General features: G+C 42.1%; 1 protein-coding gene across 1 annotated transcript in view; it reads left to right on the top strand.

Moving 5' to 3' along the window:
* Positions 1–22681, top strand: part of LOC122927567 (aminopeptidase N-like) — a 61616-nt gene extending 38935 nt beyond the window's left edge. The window contains exons 11-20 of the mRNA XM_044279511.1: positions 824–900; positions 4516–4649; positions 8019–8074; positions 9900–10047; positions 10981–11072; positions 12957–13064; positions 13799–13966; positions 15671–15811; positions 16341–16419; positions 22337–22681. Of these exons, the coding sequence (XP_044135446.1) occupies positions 824–900; positions 4516–4649; positions 8019–8074; positions 9900–10047; positions 10981–11072; positions 12957–13064; positions 13799–13966; positions 15671–15811; positions 16341–16419; positions 22337–22498 (1165 nt within the window). The 3' untranslated portion in view covers positions 22499–22681. The remainder of the gene's footprint in view (positions 1–823; positions 901–4515; positions 4650–8018; positions 8075–9899; positions 10048–10980; positions 11073–12956; positions 13065–13798; positions 13967–15670; positions 15812–16340; positions 16420–22336) is intronic.
* Positions 22682–23156: the final 475 nt, after the last annotated feature.

The following is a 23156-nucleotide window of genomic DNA, read 5'->3' on the forward strand; positions in this document are numbered from 1 at the left end:
TTTGGTGAGGACAGTGGTACACCCACACAGCCAGAACCAGCTTAGGGGAACAGGTAAGCATACTTTCCTTAACAGGTACTAATGGGTGGAGGGTCATTTAATCTCTTTAAAGGGAACCTGTCACCACCCAAAACCATCCCAAGCCACCAGCAGTACCTGCGTGTAGCCCGCAGTGTGTTTCTGATGATGCCTTTCTTCCTGAAGGCAGATTCAGCAAAAGTACTGAAAACGTTGGTTTATCCCCTGCCGGCGCGCTTCTCCACACATGCTTGAAGTCAAGGGGGCAGTGGTCTCCATGCTTCAAGTCACGGTAACCGCGTCCCCTTCCCTGCCCCTTCGCTGTGACTGACAGCGGTTATGCAGAGAGTTCGGCAAAGCCAGCCGAACTGCCGGCTATCAGTCACAGCGAAGAGGCAGGGAAGGGGGCGCGGTTACCGTGACTTGAAGCAAGGAGGCCGCTGCCTCCATGACTTCAAGCATGTGTGGAGAAGCGCGCCTGGCAGGGGATAAAACGTTTTCAGTACCTTTGCTGAATCTGTCTTCAGGAAGAAAGGCATCATCAGAAACACACTGCGGGCTACACGCAGGTACTGCTGGTGGCTTGGGATGGTTTTGGTTGGCGACAGGTTCCCTTTAAGTGATAAACACAAAATTATTTCTGTATGAGTGTTGTTTATTGGACAGGAAGGAATTACATAGCCAGTTTTTAAAAAATTTGAATTTCTCTTAAATTTTGCTTGTAATAATATGTGCATCTTTTTTTACCATATTACAACAACAGATAAAGTATTAATCATCTAACTTTATTTTAAATCTATTTCAGCTATATATGGTATGTTCCTATTTCATACATCACCAAAAATTCTGGAAATGGAAATATCTGGCTAACAAAAGAAAGAGGTATGAACAAAAAGTGTTTCATGTTAAGATGATAAATTTTTAAGGTCAGTTTCACACTGAGATTTATCTTTTTTAGCAGGCTGTTCTGGCAGGGGAACCGCCTGCAAAGAAAAAAAGGGGTCAGTCAGCACATCCCAATGCGCAGATGCACGTTGCTATGGCTGAAAACAAAAAAACAAAAATACAATGCAACAGCAAACCAAATACAAAAAAGTATTTTAGTGCTAATGTTATGCTTATTTAGTAAATTTGATATTCTAGGCAAATACATTTTGTACCAGCCTCCTCTCGGCATGTTTGCTGTGCTGCGGCCAGGTCCCCGGCCGGTCCCCATTATAGTGAATTGGGCTGGCCAGACTTCCGGCAGAACACGTGTGCAAATGGCAGTACCCCTGCTGGAACAGCCTGCCGGAATATATAAACCAGTGACAGGTGAACCTTGTCTGGAGGCTCAAAAAAATATATATATCCAGGGAATATACCAGATGGATCCCACCAGACGTGATTCAAGAAAACAGAAAACACTACAAAAGGCGCCACTCCCAAGGATGTAAAAAGGATAAGTGAAACGAATGATGATATTAGAATAATAAAAACTATAAGATAATATATAATAATTAAATAAAAATTATAAGGTAATCTCCTAAGAGGAGATTCCTATGGATGAGAGTGGTAGTACTCACTTCACAGGGGGGGTGACTACCCCCCCTGTGAAGTGAGTACTACCACTCTCATCCATAGGAATCTCCTCTTAGGAGATTACCTTATAATTTTTATTTAATTATTATATATTATCTTATAGTTTTTATTATTCTAATATCATCATTCGGTTCACTTATCCTTTTTACATCCTTGGGAGTGGCGCCTTTTGTAGTGTTTTCTGTTTTCTTGAATCACGTCTGGTGGGATCCATCTGGTATATTCCCTGGATATATATATTTTTTTGAGCCTCCAGACAAGGTTCACCTGTCACTGGTATTTGTCTATAGGGAATGAAAGTATTTTTCACTTCCCTACAACACTTGCGCAGCCTTCCCCAAATAGTCATTGAATAGGCACGTAGTTTTGTGGTGCTACTTTATTTTATTTTATATTTCTCTTTTCATTTATACCTACATATCCTCCATCCCTCTGGCGCCTCGTTCCCAGAACCTCCAGTCCTGGTAGAACTACTCAACCTCTTTTTTCTTTTCTCTTATTGGAATATATAAACGCCAGTGTGAAACTGGCCTAAGCTACAGTGGATATAACAAGTCTACACACCCCTGTTAAATGTCAGGTTTCTGTGATGTAAAAAAATGAGATAAAGATAAATCATTTCAGAACTTTTTCCACCTTTAATGTGACCTATAAACTGTACCACTCAATTGAAAAACAAACTGAAATATTTTAGGTGGAGGGAAGAAAACAAAAAAATACTAAAATAATGTGGTCTTATAACTGGGGATGTAGCTGTGTTCAGAATTAAACAATCACATTCAAAATCATGTTAAATAGGAGTCATGGTCCACAGAGAGCTTCCAAAGCATCAGAGTGATCTCATTGTTAAAAGGTATCAGTCAGGAGGAGGGTACAAAAGAATTTCCAAGGCATTAGATATACCATGGAACACAGTGAAGACAGCCATCATTAAGTGAAGAAAATATGGCACAACATAGACATTACCAAGAACTCGACGTCCCTACAAAATTGATGAAAAGATGAGAAGAAAACTGGTCTGGGAGGCTACCAAGAGGCCTACAGCAACATTAAAGGAGCTGCAGGAATATCTGGCAAGTACTGGCTCTGTGGTACATGTGACAACAATTCCCTGTATTCTTCATATGTCTGGGCTATGGGGTAGAGTGGCAAGACGAAAGCCTTTTCTTACGAAGAAAAACATCCAAGCCAGGCTACATTTTGCAAAAACATTATTTGAAGTCTCCTAAAAGCATGTGGGAAAGGTGTTATGGTCTGATGAAACCAAGGTTCAACTTTTTGGCCATAATTCCAAAAGATATGTTTGGTGCAAAAACAACACTGCACATCACCAAAATAACACCATACACACAGTGAAGCATGGTGGTGGCAGCATCATGCTTTGGGGCTGTTTTTCTTCAGCTGGAACTGGGGCCTTAGTTAAGCTAGAGGGAATTATGAACAGTTCCAAATACCAGTCAATATTGGCGCAAAACCTTCAGGCTTCTGCTAGAAAGCTGAACATAAATAGGGACTTCATATTTTAGCATGACAACGAACCAAAGCATACATCCAAATCAACCAAGAAATGGCTTCACCAGAAGAAGATTAAAGTTTTGGAATGGCCCAGTCAGAGCCCAGACCTGAATCTGATTGAAAATCTGTGGGGTGATCTGAAGAGGGCCGTGCACAGGAGATGCCCTCGCAATCTGACAGATTTAGAGTGTTTTTCCAAAGAAGAGTGGGAAAATCTTGCCAAGTCAGAATGTGCCATGCTGATAGACTCATACCCCAAAAGACTGAGTGCTGTAATAAAATCGAAAGGTGCTTTCAACAAAGTATTAGTTTAAGGGTGTGCACACTTATGCAACCATATTATTTTATTTGTATATTTTTTCTTCCCTCCACCTAAAAGATTTCAGTTTGTTTTTCAATTGAGTTGTACAGTTTATAGGTCACATTAAAGGTGGAAAAAGTTCTAAAATGATTTATCTTTGTCCACTTTTTTTTACATCACAGGCACCTGACATTTTAACAGGGGTGTGTAGACTTTTTATATCTACTGTATATGTTACACTTGAATTAAGCATAATACTTATTTAGGAAACAGCAGTGATTTATTCCCGGGCAGACTGGAACCATAAAGTTGCCCTAAACTAAAAAGAAACCTTAAAGTGGCCTTAATCTTGTAGGTGGGACCAAACTAACAGAAGGCAAGGCCAACATTAGTAGGCAGACCAGCAATTCTATAGTGCAGCACAAAATACTGCATTCAACTGTATCACTGTCCTGAGGATGGAAATACAGTTGAAGTTTAATACTGAGAGCATTGGATCGCTATGCACTCGATTGGCAGCTGTTAGGAGGCCTTGTGCAGTCCCGTGGGCATTGGCCCACCAGGATATTTCCCTGTAGGGTCTATGGCAAGTCAGTCCCCGAAGATGATCCTAAATAAAATTCTTATTTTCTGTAGTCAGCTGTGTATCTATTGGCATATGTACAAAAACTCTTCTCACAGTTTTATGGACTAGTATGGATATTGCATGTAAAGCCAGTGGAGATTTGCAAGTTGTTCATACTATGTGGACTTCTAACTATAAATGCTTGGCTGACAAAACATGGGACCCATGCAGTATTATGGCTGCATATTTAGTGCCAGTAAGCTTTCGGAAATGCTTTGCTGATCTTACAGGACACAAAGAGATCCCACCTAACCACTTACTATATACCAGCTGCACGAAGCATGATACACACATGTACATGTCTCACAACTGTATCGTGAAATAGGTCTGAAAAGTAGTGAGGATTATGCAAACGTATGAAAAGATGGATGCTTCTGCGGGGAATTGTGGCCATTCTTGGATTTAAAATCTTTCATGAATGGGAGTTTAGCAGTATGTTGCACGATGGTTTTGTCAATTGCTTCTTGCATTTCAGAGACAAATAATTCACTTCAGTTATCGGGAGACAACTGGTTGCTTGCAAACATTGATGTGACTGGATACTACAGGGTTAACTATGATGATGGAAACTGGAACAAATTGGTTCAGCAGCTGGACACTGACCTTACAGTGAGTATTGGATGTGCAGGAGGATGACACACATAAGATAATTAAATTTGGCTAAAGGGTAAATAGCAAACCAGCACTGTTAGGCCTTATGCACATAGTCGTTCACTTGATTGGGTCCACAATCCGGAGCTGCGGTGCAGAACGGAGGCACGGAAACCCACAGAAGCACTATGGAGTGCTTCCATGGTGTTTCTGTCCGTGTCTCTGCACTTGTTCTATATTTTTTTATGGTGCGGACGGATCAGGGATCTATTCAAGTTGAATAGGTCTGGATCCGTTGCGGCAGCTACGCGGATGTTGCCCGTGCATTGGGGACTGCAAATTGCGGTCTCAAATGCACGCAACGCCCGAACAACGGCCGTGTGCAAGAGGCCTTAGGCTTTGTTCACATCTCTGTTTTGTAAATCTGGTTGGTTGTCTATTCTGGCAGAGGAACAGAGTACCTGAGTTTTGGTGAATGGGGATTTGGCAGCGCTCAGCGGTGTCTGGCTATGCAGGATATGGTAACTTTGATAGTCTGTTCCTCTGCCAGATAAGACTACTGGATTTACAAATCGGAGATGTGAACATAGACTTTAGGGTGGGGAATTGATGATGACATTTTTTATTTTGGTGCACAACAATCAAGAGGCAGACACATCAGAGGCAGACACATATATGTGGAGATACATATTGGCCTACATTGCCAATTTCAAGCATTAGTTTGGATTTCATCTTTAGTTTGTATTTTTAGCAGTTTTTATTACATTTGTTTGGAGAGGTTTCCATAATTACAGCAACAACCTAGATGCTCTGCATCAGTTCATTAAAACACAGGGGGAAAAAACAAACAAATTACAGCCATATACTTCTAATTGTAAATACACACTTAAGGTGCCCATACTCCCTGGCATCATGTGTCGGTGAAGGTCTGGGAGCTCTCCATACACAGTACATTGGTGACCAGCCCCTCTGAAAATGACGAGTTTTGCTCACAATAGCTTAACGTGTATAAAGACCTTTAATTTGAACAACCAATTAAAGGGGTTCTTAGGAATGAGGAAAATAAAAATACTTAAATATTACTTTATTATAAATATATTTCCAAATACCTTACATTATTTATAATGGCTTGTTTTGTCTGGGGAGCAATCATTAGGAGAAACAAATGGCCGCTGTCCTATTAGTACACACAAAACCTGTCCTAATCACACAGGAGGACAAGTTACTTCACCACACTGAGATAAAGAGCTGCCTCATCCTCTCTACTTGTCAGGGATTATGATCCCGAATACAGATGATAAGATTTTTGGCTGAATCTCTGTAGGAACGGAGTTCACGAGCAGATGTGGCTAATAAGCAGCAGCACTTGTGTGCTGTCTCCATTACCGCAGTCTGTCCTCTCTATACTTCATGTCTCCTGATAAACTTAATTCCAACAAATATTCAGTTAAATATCTGTCACGGTCCCTCAGGTGACTGATGTCAGGAGATCAAGGAGACTGGCTGAGCGTGGAGGAATCTAACAGCCTCCTTGATGTCTCTAGATTCAGTGTTGATAGGGTTAATGACTACTTCCCTTGTCTCAGCTGTTGCTCAGTTGTCATCACTTCTACCCTTTATAGTTTGACCCTACCCTTCTGAATATGCGGTAGATTGCTTCATTTAGTTTTGGAAAGAGCTGGAGTGTGGTTCTCCCTGAGTTCCTGCTTATCCTTCTACAACAGAAGCTAAGTGTCTCCCTTTCCCCTTGGTTATAGTTACTAGGCCTCAGGGAGATGCTTGTTCCTTCATCTTGGAAGGAACGGGTTGTCTCAGCCCTGCCAATATCTTTAGGACTCCTCAGAGTCTCCAGGGCTTCCAGGTTCCTGTGTATGGGCATTTCTACCTTCAAGGGGTGCCCATACGGTTAGGAGTCACTGCCAGGAGTAGGGTTATTTAGGTGGTTACCCTTTCCCTTCCCTAGCGTTGAGGCCTAGTGGCTTTTCCCTTTCCCCCTGGTTGTCGGTGTGGTGTTTACTTCTTTACCTCATCCGTGACAATATCATATTAAACTGTAGTCAGGATCATAATCGCTGACCAGTAGAGCAGAGAGTAGGATGAGGCAGCTCTTTCTCTCAGTGTTGTGAAGTAACTTGTCCTGCTGTGTGATTAGGACAGGTTTTTTGTGTACTAACAGGACGGCGGCCATTTTGTTTCTCCTAATCATTGCTCCCTAGACAAAACGAGCCATTATAAGGTCTCATTCACACGATCGTGTGAAGCCCGTGCTTTGGACCGAAAATTGTGGTCCGCAATGCACAGGCACTGACCGCGACCCAGCCGCATGGGGATCGTGGACCCATTCACCTGAATGGGTCTGCGATCCCTCCATTCCGCAAAAAGATAGAGCATGTTCTATCTTTTTGCGGTGCGGAGGCATGGAACGGAACCCCAGAAAGCACTCCGTAGTGCTTCTGTAGTGTTCTCTTCCGTGCTTCCGTTCCGCATCTCCAGATTTGCGGACCCATTGAAATGAGTGGGTCCGCATCCATGCGGAATACACACGGAACGGTACCCATGTATTGCGGATCCGCAAATGCGGTCTGCAATACGGCAACGGGCAGCACACGTTCCTGTGAACGAGCCCTAACTATTGAAAGTTATTTGGGAATATATTTATAATAAAGTAATATTTACATATTTTCATTTTCTTAATTCCCGGAGAACCCCTATAATGACAAATATAATGATAAATCTGATATGATTCTTTTGGAAGATCCTTGCCCACTGGTATTGGCACCTGGTATTAGGGTTAGTATTACCATTTGTTGAAATTAGTCACTAGGGTCTGCACAGTGTACTGTGCACAAAATATTGCGCTGCATAAGTGCTTATGCAGACGAACGTAAGGGCTTTGTGCCTGTATTGCAAACCATAAACGTGGGTGCACACTATATGGGTATCGGCCATGTGCATTCCGTGTTGTGGATGCGAACCCATTCAACGCAATATACGGCAAGATACAGCAAAAGATAGGACATGTCCTATCTTTTGCGGAACGGAGGCATGGATCGGAAGAACTATGAAGCGCTTCTGTGGGCTTTCAGGTCAAAAGATAAGTAATGTTCTATCTTTTGCAGTAGATCGAGGACCTATTCACGTCAATGGGTCTGCACACAGCCAATGCCCATGCATTGTGGACCGCTATTTGCAAACCGCACTGGCATGGAGCCCTTATATTCGTCTGCATGAGCTCTAACTGGCACATGGTATCACACCTTGCAGTATTGTTCATATCAGTTATGACTTAGTGTCACGGCTTATAATATATTGCTGATTGTTTACAATTATAGAAACAAGAAATGGCACTTAATTCTTGGTTTTTTTCTTCTCTTTTTTTTTTAACAGCGCATTCCTGTTATTAACCGAGCTCAGATCATTGATGATGCATTTAATTTAGCCAGGTGAGCATAAATGTTTTATGACATTGGCCATTAGTGCACTTATATGCCATATTTAAATTTATGTTATTGGTAACATTTTAGAATTCCTAAACACAGAAATTGATTTTTTAAAGGGGTTAAGATGATACATCCCCTTTAATAAATCTTTTCTATGTACCCCTCTTAAGACTTCTCGCTTTTGCACTTGCTCTGGTGGATCTGGTCCATCCATTTAGGGTATTACACATTTACCTGCGTGTAATACTAAGTATCCCCTGACTTTGTTCAATCCCTGACCTGCTAAATTCCTTCTCAGACATCTGTCCCTTTTCCTTTCCTGTCTTACAGCTGTTTCCTCTACTCTGACTTGGTTCTCTCCTTAATCTTTCCCATTTGTTTCAGCTGCAGTGCACTTACACTAAAGAAAACCTGTCACAATTCCTGATGTGTGTGTTTTACAAAATACTTGTATTCCACATTAAAAGGCCATTCTGGAACATATTTTCTTATTACTTATTGTCAACTGGGTGTTACCAAATGGGGGGTTATGTCTCTGCACAGTCTAGCACTGTCCAATTAGTGCTGTCAGTGTCAGACTGTGCAGGGGCACACCTCTAACTGGTAACACCCAGTTGGTAAACTTTAAAAACAGGGGAGGGGCACAACATAGAGTCATAAGAATGTATGATCCTGGATTGTTATGGCATGCGGAATGGAAGTAGTTATTAAAACAGACATGTCATATGATACCAGATACAGAGTTAAGTATGTAGTCCCTTACTCAGTTAGCAGCTATTGCCAAGAAAAAAAAAACTATAATTGGAAATCAATTTGGGAACATTTATATTACAGTATGTTTATTTAACCCTATAACACAAAGAATGTAGTGATTTCTTACAAGTGAGTCTCATTAAGTCTATTTTGGGGTAACTGTAGCTATGAAGGGGTTTACTGAGATTTTGATATTGATGGACTATCCTCAGTCAATGTGAGATCAGGGTCTGACCTCCAGCAGATCAGCATTGGTGAGCTCCGTAGCCTCTTCCTGGGACAATGACGTCACATGCATTGATGGCATGGCCTAGGCACAGCTCACTCCTGATCAAGTGAATGTGGCTGAGCTGCAATACCAAGCACAGCTGCTATGGATGGTGCTGTGCTTGGTACGCTGCGAGGAGACCACCGCACTCACCAGTGTCAGACCCCCGTTCTGATATTAATATAGTGATCAGTATCAAGAGCTCAGAAAACCCCTTTATACTTAGCATTATAATTTCCTTGGTGGTAAAGTGTACTTATTGTCATATATTTTATACATTAGTAGTCTATGGGAATACATTAAATGTTGTAATAGATCTTATTACCAAAAGGTGGCATTTTCCTTCTCCTTCATCGGCATATAGTTTCTTTTCTCAGCTTGCAGGCTCTCTGTAAATTCTCCAAAAACAACTTTTTTACCAAAAATCTGTATGTGCACAAAATTATAAATGCTAAACAGAGAGGAGAGAGGTGGATAGGAACCTAGCAGTATCTCATCCCCAGTGTCAGTGTGAGATTCCTGTGTGATAGAGGAGGGAGAGGGAAGGATCATGTTATAGTCACCCTGTGATGCTGTGACACGGTAGGGGAAGCTCAGAGTACACATCATGGCTGTGAAAGGGCATCATGAAGAGCCTACCCACTCAGCATAAAACACGGAGGGAGAAATGTACATTTACAAAAACCAGAAGAACAGAAAAGACCCGAAATATACAGGTTACATACAAGATTTCTGACTGCACTGCATCGAATATACATCTACAACAGTGCAAGTAGGGATTTTGATTTAGTTTTCATTGGCTTTCAGAGCTCAGATAATAAGTACTACAAGAGCGCTTGAAACAACACAATTTCTGTCCAAGGATGTGGAGTACATGCCATGGCAGGCAGCTGTCAGCAGTCTCGGTTACTTTACGCAGATGTTCGATCGCTCAGATGTGTACGGACCAATGAAGGTAAATCAGCAGAATTTTGTATCTTTCTTGTTAATACAGTGAAATGTAATTCATGTTCAATTCATTACAGAACAAAAATCTATTTTAGTCCAAGATCACACAGAACAGTTACAGTGTGTAATATTTGATAGGCTTCTCTGAGCCAAAAGCAACAGGGCAGTCCCCTCCCAGTGGCCTGGATTCAGCTAGCACAGTCCTGCTGTCCCTGGACTCTAGTCCTACCAAGTCTCAGAAGGTCCTTAGAGCCGGATACCAATCTGGACTTTGAAAACTACAGTAAGAGCCGAGGGGTTCCTGGAAGGGGACTGAGCAAAATCCCCACACAAAAAGGAAATCCCCAAATGTATCACCAAACAAAATGGCTTCTTCAAGGGTATCACAGATATGTTAGTGCTGCCCTTAAATACTTGGATAATGTGTTATACCTGTGGTGCTATAATTCATACAATAATATCTGTCGGAGGCATCAAAGTTGGCTAATCTGAATTAGCACTGGAGCTCAGCATTTCCCTACAATTACTGCGTGCATGCTACACTGTTACGCATGAGCAGTACAAGTGCTGGCAAAGAGTTACAGATGGCAAAGAAAGTTTATACTGCAATGTAAATGGGGTAAAAATGAAACCCAAAAAACAAACCCCCCAAAATTGTAAAATCATTGACTTTTTTTTTTAATTCCCTTCAAAGTTTTCAAATATATCATATGTATTCCAATATGTTCCCATAACAATTCTACTCACCCTGCCGAAAAAAAAAGCCGTAATACAGCTACATTGAAAAATAAAGAGAAGTTTTGTAAGGGGGGGGAGTTAAAAAATGAAAATCACTGCATTACCGAGGGGTTAAACTACAGTTTAATATTGTTAATTGCACCATACAATGATATTATATTGTATCAAGGTCATTGTTCATTATGCAAACTTTCTCCAACAGACTTACATGAAGCAGCAGGTTACTCCACTATTTACTCATTTTAAAAACCTAACAAATAACTGGACTGACAGACCTGCCACTTTAACAGAACAGTAAGTACAATCGCTATGAAACCTGATTGTGGACCTATAATTCTAACAATTGATTCCTAAAAATAGGGAAAAAACTTTCATGGGGGGACAGTTCAAACTAATAATAGACATTTTTAAAGTGCAAAAGTTTTTATAATTCCAATACATTCGCCATAACGCCGTGTTCACATCTGCATTGGAGGCTCCTCCTTCACAGATTACATTAAAAAAGCGGGGAAAAAATAGGAGAGCATGCTGCGTTTTCTTTCTGGTAAAATAATGAAACCCATGATGGAAACCCGATGGACCCCATTATAATCCATGAGGTCCATTGGGTACTGCCAGCATCTGCCATGTGGAACAGTAGATAATAGTGCAGATGTGACCCCAGAGGTAATTTCAGTTTTAAGTCATAAAATAAGTAATGTAATAAAAGTAAAAAAAAAAATAGCGGCAGTAAATGTTTTTTTTTTTTTTAAATGGTATCAAACAAGAAAATATAATTCATGTATTCCTTTATCATGCATTTATCATTTGTGTATTCCTTTTAGAAGTGAGCAAGAAACATTGAAGAAATGTTTTCCATTGAACCATTTTTAGCTTGTTGATCCTTAAAGGGGTTTTATAGTCTGGGGATATTAATGACCTATCCCCATGATATGGTAACAGTCATAGCGATGCTGAATATCCTCCTGTGGTATGTCATTCCAAGCTCAACTTGGACCTGTAGTTCGGCCAAGGCGGTTGTTGGCTGCTATGCATGGAGGATTCATCACCCTATCCAGTCCCAGACATTCTTGATGGGGGCAAGATCTGTTGATTGGGATGGCCCAAGGAGCTGATGGATTCCCTGACAAGCACATTGTGTAGCGTGGGCAGTGTGTGAAAAGCATTATCTTGTTGGAACGGCATGTATTCACAAAAAGGCAGTAGGCTGGTTCCACTATATCCTGAACATATCAAAGGCTGCTTAATGTTCAATCCATAACTACCAGATTGGAATGGACATGGTAGATAATCATACCCAACACCATGGCACCTGGTGTTAGTCCTGTGTGTCTCAGCACTATACATGGCAGTAAGCGCTCCCCAGCCCTCCTGTGATCTCTGATGCAGCCATCATCAGTACCAAGGCAGAACCGGCTTTCATCACTGAACACTATTATTTGTCATTCATGTCTCTGATGGGCTCTGCCACTGCTCCAGTGCAGGCGCTCTTGGCGATGATGAGAGTTCAGTGGCAAACAAGCTAGTGGAGTGCATGAATGCAGTCCTCCTTCACATAGATGACTTCTTATGGTCCAGGCAATCACTGCAGGGGCTACTGCAGAACCAGTATGTGATGCCATGGCTGTCCTTTGACAGGTCATCAAAATCAGATTAATGGGGTCTGACACCCAGTACCCCCAATGATCAGCTGTTTTCAGAGTCAGAAACTAAACATTAGATGGAGCCGCAAGCAGAAGGCTCTATACACTGTGTTGTTGCTTTGCTGTTATACTGCAGTTCAGCTCCCATTCCGGCTCTGGCGTTTATTATTACTGCCCTGCTTCCCCTAATTGAATACATTTTGGGGCATTATTTAACATGATATTAATAAAGAGAAATATCATATTGACAGAAACCTTAGATTTTAAAAACTGACCAGTAACATCTTGGATATTTGGTATTGCACTGCTTTAAAGGGAATCTGTCACCTAGTTTTACCCTATAGAGCTGCAGACATGCACGGATAGATCTCCGCTAGCATGTCCGCAATATATTGCGGACATGCTAGCGAAGATCTATCCGTGCATGTCCGCAGCTCTATAGGGTAAAACTAGGTGACAGATTCCCTTTAAATGTATAGGTGCCTATGTTTGTTTGTTTGTTTTGTTTGTTTATTTATTTATTTATTGCCAACAGATACAATGAAATTAATGCAGTCAGCATGGCTTGTAGCTATGGAATCCCAGAATGTGGAGAACTGGCCACCAGACTCTTTAACGAGTGGAGAACTTCAAATGTCAATGGGTATGTGTTCAGAAACTGCAGATTAATATACTATAGGTTGAAACATTGCATACTCCACATAGTGCACTTATGTTATAGTCATTAGGGGAGATTTATCAAACTGGTGTAAAGTAGAACTGGCTTAGTTGCCCATAGCAACCAGATTCCACTTTTCATTTTCCAAAGGCGCTCTGAAAAATCCAGTTTCCTTTTGCACCAGTTTTGATAAATCTCCCCTAATATTTTTATGTATAGTGTTATGCATATTTGTAATAGAATGAGACATTTTCTGGGAATGCCGATTGAATACCCTTAAAATGCTGATAAAATTCAAAGGGGTATCCAGCTATTTCAGATTATCATACATCGACAGGATAGATCATAGGCGTCCCACCAATCAAAATGGAGGCCCCATGCCCCACAGCCCCCTAAAATGAATGAAGCAGCAGGCCGCTCATGCACACTGCAACTTCATTCATCTCTATGTGACCTGCTAGAAATAGTCGAGTGCTATACTCGGTTGGGGGATAACTTGAAATAACAGGAATACCGCTGACCACAGATTGTGCTGTGGTTGGAATGCAGAATTGGTATAAGGGGCTTGGTCATTTGGTTTTTGTTTCGTGCACCAGCAGTACAGCTTTTATTATTGCTTATATTATTGTACTAGCCCAATGCCATTAGTGGTATGGTAGACTCTCTTATGAAACTGATACCATGTTCATTGATGTTATTTTGTGTGTCTATGTGAATAGGATTCATCCAAATCTGAGGTCCACCATCTACTGCAATGCCATAGCTCAAGGGGGAGAAGAAGAGTGGAATTTCTTATGGGAACAGTTCACGAAGACCACTAATGCGCAAGAAGCTGACAAGCTCCGGGCAGCGCTGGCGTGTAGTAAGGAACCCTGGATCCTGAATAGGTAAACTGAGTTTGTAAAATCGAATGCATTTTTAACAAGTTTAATTTTTTGTTTTTTAAAGCTGACATTCTGCTTAAATGGGTTATCTGACTCTTTGTAGCTGATGAACTATCCTCTGGATAGTTCATCAGCATCTGATTGGTGGGGGGTCCGACTCCTGTTGTTCAGCTGTTTGAGAAGGCAGCGGCCCTCCTGGGAGTGACACGGCCTTCTCACTGGTTACCTTAGACGAGTGACGTCACAACCATTGATTATGTGGCCTAGGCGCAGCTCAGCTCCATTCAAACAACTGATCAGCGGCTTTCCCCGGGTGTCGGATCCCCACCGATCAGATGCTGAAGACCTATCCAGAGAACAGGTCATTAGTTACAAAGTGTTGGATAACCCTTTTAACAAACAATCCCATCGACTAAACTGCCTGACCAGTTTTTATAAAGAACTGACTCCCTATTGGTTGAGCACAATGGCAATGATTGGCTGAATACAGCTGGTTATGCCATCAACATGCAGTTTCGGCCGATGAACAGCCAAGGTTTTCCAGCATGGCGGTTTACATTTTCAGCAGACAACAGTCTGCTGTTGGTGATCGAGAACGCTCATTCATGCTAGTTTTTTAAATGACAGTTGGCCTGAATGACCGAAATCTGCCATTCCGGAAGACTTTAATCTCATGTGTATGGCCACCTTTAGGTCCCTACAGTGGCTGTCATGGCTCTGACCAACTTATTCGTTAGTAATGTATTAGGAGATGAGGTTCATAGTAAGGATTAACAATTACAAGTATCTAAGTACCGTAGCTCATGGCACCTCATTTATTCTGTTTGCCTTTTTGCTATGAGTAATTGGCCTTCAGAAATCTACTGCCTGAGTCAAAATGCACAACATCTTACTTTATGGTTTTGTTTAAAGGAGTTTTCTGAGATTCTGATATTGATGACCTATCATCAGGATATGTTATCGATATCTGATCAGTTATATTCCATCAATTGATCAGCTATTTGAGAAGGCCAAGGCGCCCACAGCCTCATAGCAGCACCACAGCCTCATAGCAGCTTACCAAGCACAACATTGTCCAATGTCCATGTGCTTAGCACTGCAGCTCAGCCTCATTGCCTTGAATGGGAACGAGCTGCATTTAGGCCACGTGTCTGATGAACATGAGGCTACAACACTAGGGTCTCTTCAAACAGCTGATCGGTGGGGGCGCCAGCAGTTGGGCCCCCCTGATCTAATATTGATTACCTATCCTGAGGATAGGTCATCAATATAAGAAAAGCAGACAACCCCTTTAAGTCATCTGACAGATAGCTAGCACTGGTGCCTTGCAGCAGAGCTGGGGTCCTAGATGCGAGTCCAACCAGGGCAACATCTACATGGAGTTTGTATGTTCTCCCCATGTTTGTGTGGGTTTCCTCCAAGTACTTCGGTTGCCTCCCACACGCCAAAGACCTACTGATAGGGACCTTAGATTGTGAGCACTATTGGGGACAGCAAGTGATAAAGTCTGTAAAGCGCTGCAGAATATAGCAGTTCTATATAAGTGCATAAAATAAATAAATAAATAATGTCTGTTATATTGCTGAGGAATATGTTGGCGCTATATAAATAGGTAATAAATAATAAAAATGAAAAATATATTTCACACATATGGTCTATATAGTAAAAACTGATGTGTGCTTATAATTTTATATTTTCAATTCACAGACTTCTGGAGTTTTCCTTGGATCCCAACAAAATCCGCAAACAAGATACTCTTTCTACAATTACCAATGTTGCTAACAATGTGGTAGGCCAGGACCTTTGCTGGGAATTTATTAGCGCCAACTGGGAAACACTTGTGAAAGAGTAAGTAAAAAAGCAAACAAGAAACGCTAATCCTATAATGGACTGTTCTACCTCATCTTAGGACTTTATTTTGTAACCATCACTAATATATAATTATGTGAATCTATCTGAATGTTTGCATCTGGTTAATGGAAACACTGTTATAATTGTCTGCAAATCAAAATGAAATGATAACTTCCTATTTACATGACTGTATTTGTGGTCTGCATCTGATCCGCATTTTTTGCATTGATGCGGACCCAGTCATTTCAGTGGATTTGTAAAAACAGCAGAGAGCACACTGTGTGGTGTTCGCATCCGTAGCCCCGCTAAAAAAAAAAAAAAACATGTCCTATTCTTGTCCATTTTGCGGACAAGGATAGGTATTATTACAATGGATCCGTAAAAAAAAACTGATGAAACATAGAAGTCACACAGACGTCATCCTTATTTTTTGCAGACCACAAAATACAAAGGTTCGAGTGAATGCACCCTTATATTGACACATTATTTACTTGTTTGTTTATTCATTTATTGTTTTCTTTGTTAGGATTGGAGCTGGAATGTCCTTTGGTAATGTGATTAATGGAGTAACTAGAAGATTTTCCACAAATTTTCAGCTGCAGCAAGTAAGTAATAATATTTTAGCAGCTCATTGACTAGTTTACATGAGAAGTAAATATGCTTATGGTTAGAACTGGATAGGAGATTACCAGGATACACTGTAAATAGGAAAACATTACTGTCACTGTTTATCAATGCCTAGAGGTTTACAATATTATCACTGACTGAAGAAATACCCTTATAATATAACTTTTAATTCATACCTTTAAATAGACCACATCATTTTCACACAATAGGAAAACATTCCCCAATTTTGCATAGTATAGCTATTCAGTAATCGTCAGATAGCTTGATGGTAAGGATACACCTGTAAGTAAACAAGCATACAGCTTACCATCCTAGCTAAAGTGCCTGAGGACCCAGGTCTTTCTGCCCCCCACTGAGATGATTGGTGATCATAGCCAGTGTCATCATCATGACCATTATCAGCCTTGTCCTCCTGCATAAGCAACTTATCCTCTTCCTCCTCCTTCAGTGGTAGTTCCTCATCCTCATCCTCCACTTCCTCCTCCATGCATAGGCGTGCGCAGCCTATTACATTAGGGTGTGCACCCTAAAGCACAAACACACACGACGCGCGCGCGCGTATGTATGTATGTATGTGTATATATATATGTTATATCCACAGATCCTCCATAACAGTGTGTCAATTTTTATTGTACTAACCTACTACTGGTACTTAAAAGACAAGCTTTCAAGAGTTCTCCTTTCTTCCTCGCTACGCTTGAGTATTGAGAAATAATCTATTCCTAAGGGTGGGTTTACATCTGCGTTATGCCATTCCGTTATAGGTTCCGTTCCAAACGGAATATATAATGGAATGGCCAGATGGAATGCAAAACGGAAACCTTTAAGAGGCTTTCCGTTTTGCTCTGTCCTAATAGAAGTTTATGAGAAAGCATAAACAATCCGTCTGGGTCCCGTTATGCTGTTATCCTGTCGACAGGACTTTGTTTTCCGTCTTGCATAACGGGAACCAGATGGATCCGTTTTGATTCCCATAGACTTCTCTTAGGACGGAGAGCAAATGGAATGCCTCCTGCAGAGTCTGCACTGTACGAGAGAGACTGCTATAGTGGCTGTAAAGGGAATAGTTGCAGAGCACACAATGACAGCCCCAGAGCCTTTCTGCTGCCTGACCAACCGTATGCTTCCACAGCGCCAGCCCAGCCTGCAGGACATCAGAGAGGCCTGGGGTCCACATTACAGCACCAATACATTTATTTATCAAAAAGCATCATACATAGCTAAAAACAAAACAAAAAACATTTTTTTTACTGTCCCTTTAAACAAAAGCCAGAATATAATAAAAGACAAAAAAAAAACAATTTACTTACAAAAGAAGCTGTTCAGTCGTCTGCTGTGCCGTCCTCTGCTTGCTTCCGCAGATTCTTTCCCCTCCTTTCTGTCTCTCCTCAGTGCGCAGGCACACTGTTATGGGAGATCTGTGGATGACACACTGTTATGGGGGACCTGTGGATGACGCACTGTTATGGGGGATCTGTGGATGACACACTGTTATGGGGGATCTGTGGTTGACACACTGTTATGGGGGACCTGTGGATGACACACTGTTATGAGGGATCTGTGGATGACACACTGTTATGGGGGACCTGCGGATGACACACTGTTATGGCGGCATCTGCGGATGACGCACTGTTATGGCGGCATCTGCGGATGACGCACTGTTATGGGGGCATCTGTGGATATTGCACTGTTATGGGGGCATCTGTGGATAACGCACTATTAAGAGGATATCGATGGATGGCACTGTCATGGGGGCATCTGTGGATGACGCACTTTTATCAACAGTGCATCATCCACAGATCCCCCCATAACAGTATCATCCACAGATCCCCCCATAACAGTGTCATCCACAAATCCCCCCGTAACAGTGTCATATTCCACACAGATGCCCCCATAACAGTGTCATCCACAGACCACAGATATCCCCTTAACAGTCTATTAAGAAGATATTTGTGGAAGGCACTGTTATGGGGGTATCTATGAGGAATCTGACACAGATGCGGGGGGGGGGGGGGGGTCTGTGGTCTGTGGATGACACTGTTATGTGGGGCCAGGGGGATCTGTGGATGACACATATATAGCAGCATCTTGTGCTATATATGTGTCATCATCCACAGATCTCCCCCCCCCCCCCATAACAGTGTCCCTGACAGTGACCCCCCAGGGGTGGAGGCCGCCGGGGTCTTATGCAAGCAAAGTGTTGTAATAAACTACTTACTGGGAGACTCCAGCTAGTAATCCACAATCATTGGGCAGGCGGCAGCGTAACGTGACATCACTCCGTCACGCCGCACGCGCCTGCTCCTCCCACTTTATTAATGAAGCAGGCGGAACAGGCGCGTGGCGTCGGAGTGAGTGACGTTACGCAGCCAGCCGCTGGGACACGGAGCATGGGAGCAGTCTGAAGATATCATTGTGGCTGTGCGGGACAGCCGGGGCTCAAGCGGCAGTGTAGGAGGATGAGCACGGAGGTGTGATTAGGGTGTGCCCAGGCACACCCGGCACACCCCGTGCGCACGCCTATGCCTCCATGAGACTTTCTCCATGTGGGTTCCAAACAGCTACAGGGCAGCCAGAAAGATGCAGAAGCTGCACTTCTGCTTTCTCTTGTTGCATCTGTGTGAGCATCTGCTCTAAGATAAATATCAGGGGGATGACATTATACATGACGCATTTGTCCCTACGGACAAATCTGGTGGCTACTTTGAGGAAACAATGCATGCTCCTTGCTGAGTAGGTCTGGTGCATTCATCACTTTATGTTGCTCGTACAGACGCCCTAGCATGTACAGGGTGGAATTCCAGCAAGCTGGAATGATGTAGATCAAGCGGCGCAAAGGCAGACTGTTCTGTCACTGCAGGTCCGGGTGGGAGTTCTTTGCCACAAAAGAATGGCTGCAATGCAAGGACAGTCTCCTGGACATAACCAGCACCCTGTGCAAGCCACTATACTTTATTGAAAAGTGTTGTACAACAAAATTTATCAGGTACGCCATGAAGGGAGCGAGTGTTACCAAATACAGGGCAGCCACGATGTTATTGCCATTGTGGCTGACCACATTGTACTGTTAGAGTTGGTGAGGAGACAGCCAGCAGGGTGTTTGCTGCTTGATGCACTTGAACAACTGATTGGCTGTGTGGCTACTTTTGCCCAGTCCGATCAGCTCTAATGCGGCATGGCAATGCTTCACTTTACACATATGATAAGAGGGAGGGGGAAGTGGGAGCGATGCTCTACCCTGCTTCTGGTGGGTAAAGGAGGATATCCATGGAGGAAAAAGTGGAGAAGGCGCTTAAGTCTCTGATGTGGGAACCAGACCAACACAAGCATGGAGCTGCCGCAAAAAAACCATTAACCCAGTGGGTTGTGAAAGACATGTACTGTCCCTTCCTGTAACAGCTGTTCCAGGTGTGGACGGTTGTGTGCATCTTGCCACACACCAAGTGTTTCAAGGAGTGTCCCACATTCTCCGTCAAGTGACAGTACAACGCAGGGATGTTTTTTTTTTTGAGAAATAATGGTGGCTAGGTATCTTCCAGTAAGGCTTGAGCTAACATCATTAGTTCTATAAAAATAGACACTGCACACCCAGCAACTTGGCCAGGTGAGAGTTAAGCTTGCCTACCAGCAGATTGCTCAGTGCATTCCATTATCGATGGCTGACAACAGAGCAACGTAGGAGTAGTCTCAGCCTAAGAAGAAGTAACATAACGATGCCCAGGGCACGGTACTGCACATGGTTGCAGCCTGTATTCCTCAAAGGAGAAAGAGGACATTCTTGTTGTGCTGACAGCAGCTTCAATTTTCCAACTGGTGATGTTGCATCATATGCTGCAATACAGCCGTACTGAATACATTTGTGCTTGAATGCCCACGGCTTTAATCCTGCAGATATTGCACACGGCAATGCTTTCATCTTCTTCCTGCCCATCACACAGTCTTCGTCATCATCATCTACCTCACCCTCCACACCACTTTTATCAAACTGTGATATGAATTCATGGGCTCCTTAGCCCCCCTCCCGATTCCTTTCTCTGTGTTTGCCCCAAGTACCACTGTTGATACCACTGCCTCTACTACCACGATCATAGAGACAAGTGCAACTATTTCCACCAACACAGCTATGCATGGCATCCACTGCCTTATGACAGTGCAAACGCTAACTGTTCTTACACAAGTCATCACCATGGAGACTCTCTTGGGTATCTTCTATAGCACATAGGGTTTTGTTGTCTCTTCTTGGGAAAAAAGAAAGGCCCACACGAAGAGAGTGCATTGAAGACAGAGAGGACTCAACTAAATGACTTCTTTGAGGTTGCAAGGAGGAGGAGCAGGAGGAATGTTTTGAACCCTGGCTCCAAAGCACGGTGTCAGACTCAGAAGTGATTTCCACATCATCCTACTGTGACTGAGAGGAGGAGTGAGCCTTCCAGTCCACAATCTCATCCTCTTTGTCCTCAAAAATAATGTAGAGCCTATTGTAAGCCAGGGAGAATTGTGGTCTACTACTACTACTACTGGCCTGATGCTGCTACTACCCACATTCTAACTCTCAGATGAGGCCTGGGTCATTTGTTTTCCACTCTTCTGTTTTCTTGACTTTTTTTATGAGGCCTATAAATCAAAATTCATGGGTTTCCTATAAATGAAAAGAACGCAATTTTTGCAGTAAAATTTATTTGAACTACACAGTATCTTGCAGTAATACAACCGTTTTTTGCTGCAAAAATAAAATGCATTCAATAACACAGATATAACAATTGCATTATTGCAGTAGTGCTTTTGTTGTAACTACCCATTATCTTGCAGTAATATGAAACGCGTTTAATAATATGGGTATAAATATGTTATTGCAGTTTTGCTGTAACTGTAAATACCTGTTATCTTGCAGTAATAAGCAATGTGTTTAATAACAGGGGTGTAAAAAGGACATTATTGCAGTTTTGCTTTTGTTGCAACGACCTATTGTCTTGCAGTAATATGCAACTAGGGTTGAGCGAACCCGTGGGTTCGCCGGGTTCGGCCGAACTTCAGGTGAAAGTTCGGGTTCGGGACCCGAACTTGACCCCGAACCCGGAGCCCATTTAATTCAATGGGGACCTGAACTTCACTTTATTATTTTCCGCTATAACATGGTTATAACAGAAAATAATAGCATTCTTAAAACAGAATGCTAAATAAAATGTCTACTGAGGGGTCAAAAATAAAACAAAATCATCCACTTGATCACGCAGCCGGTATCTTCTTTTCATCAGGACCTGCAAAAAGAATGAAATGAGTTGTCAGCTGCTGTATTAAACACACAACTGGGTGGCCAGCCCCTCATTCCCTCCCTAAAATATACTCAATTATATCTTCTTATTCTTTCCCTATACTTACAGTGTCCTTGTCACAGCATATTAGTGGCTTCTGTCTGTAATGGCTTTTTGTCAAACACTGCCAGGTCACAAGGCAAAGACAGAATGGCAATTCTTCTGTCTAAGCATCAGGACCTGGCTGCCTACTACACCCTTAGTGGCTGATCAGTTGGTCCTTCAGCCTCTCAGCCAATTAGGGCGAGCCATCCCCCCACTTTCTCATCCCCCCACTTTCTCATCTGGTTTTCCCCACCAATTTTTACAGTAAAATGGTGCTGGGTGCCATTTTCATGTGATTTGTCTGAAGCGAATTTTAAAAACTTTGGATTAGTTTGATTTGACGAATTTTTGTAAAATCAATAACAAATGCGATTAGTTAGGAATCACTCATATCTAGTCTATACTGCTATTCAAGGTTTGTTTTTGGCTTCCTTGGGTTTACAAGTGCAAAAGTTTGAACTTGATGAACTTGTGTCTTTTTTAATGCACTAAAATTATTTTCAGATGACCAAATAACAACGGCTTATTTTTTCTCCAGCTTAATCGGTTTAAACAGCTCAATACTGATAACAACATTGGTTTCGGTACTGCGTCTCGTACTTTGGAGCAAGCTATAGAGAAGACGAAAGCTAACATTGTCTGGGTAAATCAGAATAAAGCTGCTGTAAAGCAATGGTTCGAGAATGCTATAAAACCTTAAAAAGCAGATGAAAAACACCACTGCACAATTGTGAAGAGAACGTTTACGAACCACATGTACCTCCATATGTGGTTTTCTATAATGTATAAAGCTACAGAGAAAAGAAAACATGATACCATAGAAATGTGATTTCTGTTCTGACAAGATTCCTTCTGCTAGATTACCCATCCAGGGTTTCTATGAATTTCCATTCTGAAGTGACTGAGAAACCCAAATGTATTCCCGTTTACATATCTATGTCCTTAGGTTCCAGAGGCTTTTGTATGTGGTACTTCTGCTGTTATATATATTACATGATTGGAGAAAATTTGAGGAAATACTTTTAATGAACTATTGCTTAAATCAAGTTTTTGAATTACATTTTTTTAAAGAATTTTTGTTGATTAAAAAAAAAATTCCATGTCTATCAATTTAAAGCGGCTCTGTCACCAGATCACCCCTATTGAACCAGGTACATAGCCTGGTAGGGTACTTAAAAAGCCCCCCTCCTGGTGCTCAATATTGCTTGCCAGCAAAGAATTAAAAGTCCGATTTTATCAACAACCGTGGAGCTGACAGTGAGGAGAAAGGTATAACTGCAGTATCACCCCTACCAGGCTATGTGCCTTTCACCAGAATTAAACTTCTAAACTAACTATACAGGCATGTAGAGCGGCGC

This window comes from Bufo gargarizans, chromosome 2, assembly GCF_014858855.1.
Source record: "Bufo gargarizans isolate SCDJY-AF-19 chromosome 2, ASM1485885v1, whole genome shotgun sequence".
In the NCBI taxonomy this organism is placed as follows: domain Eukaryota; kingdom Metazoa; phylum Chordata; class Amphibia; order Anura; family Bufonidae; genus Bufo; species Bufo gargarizans.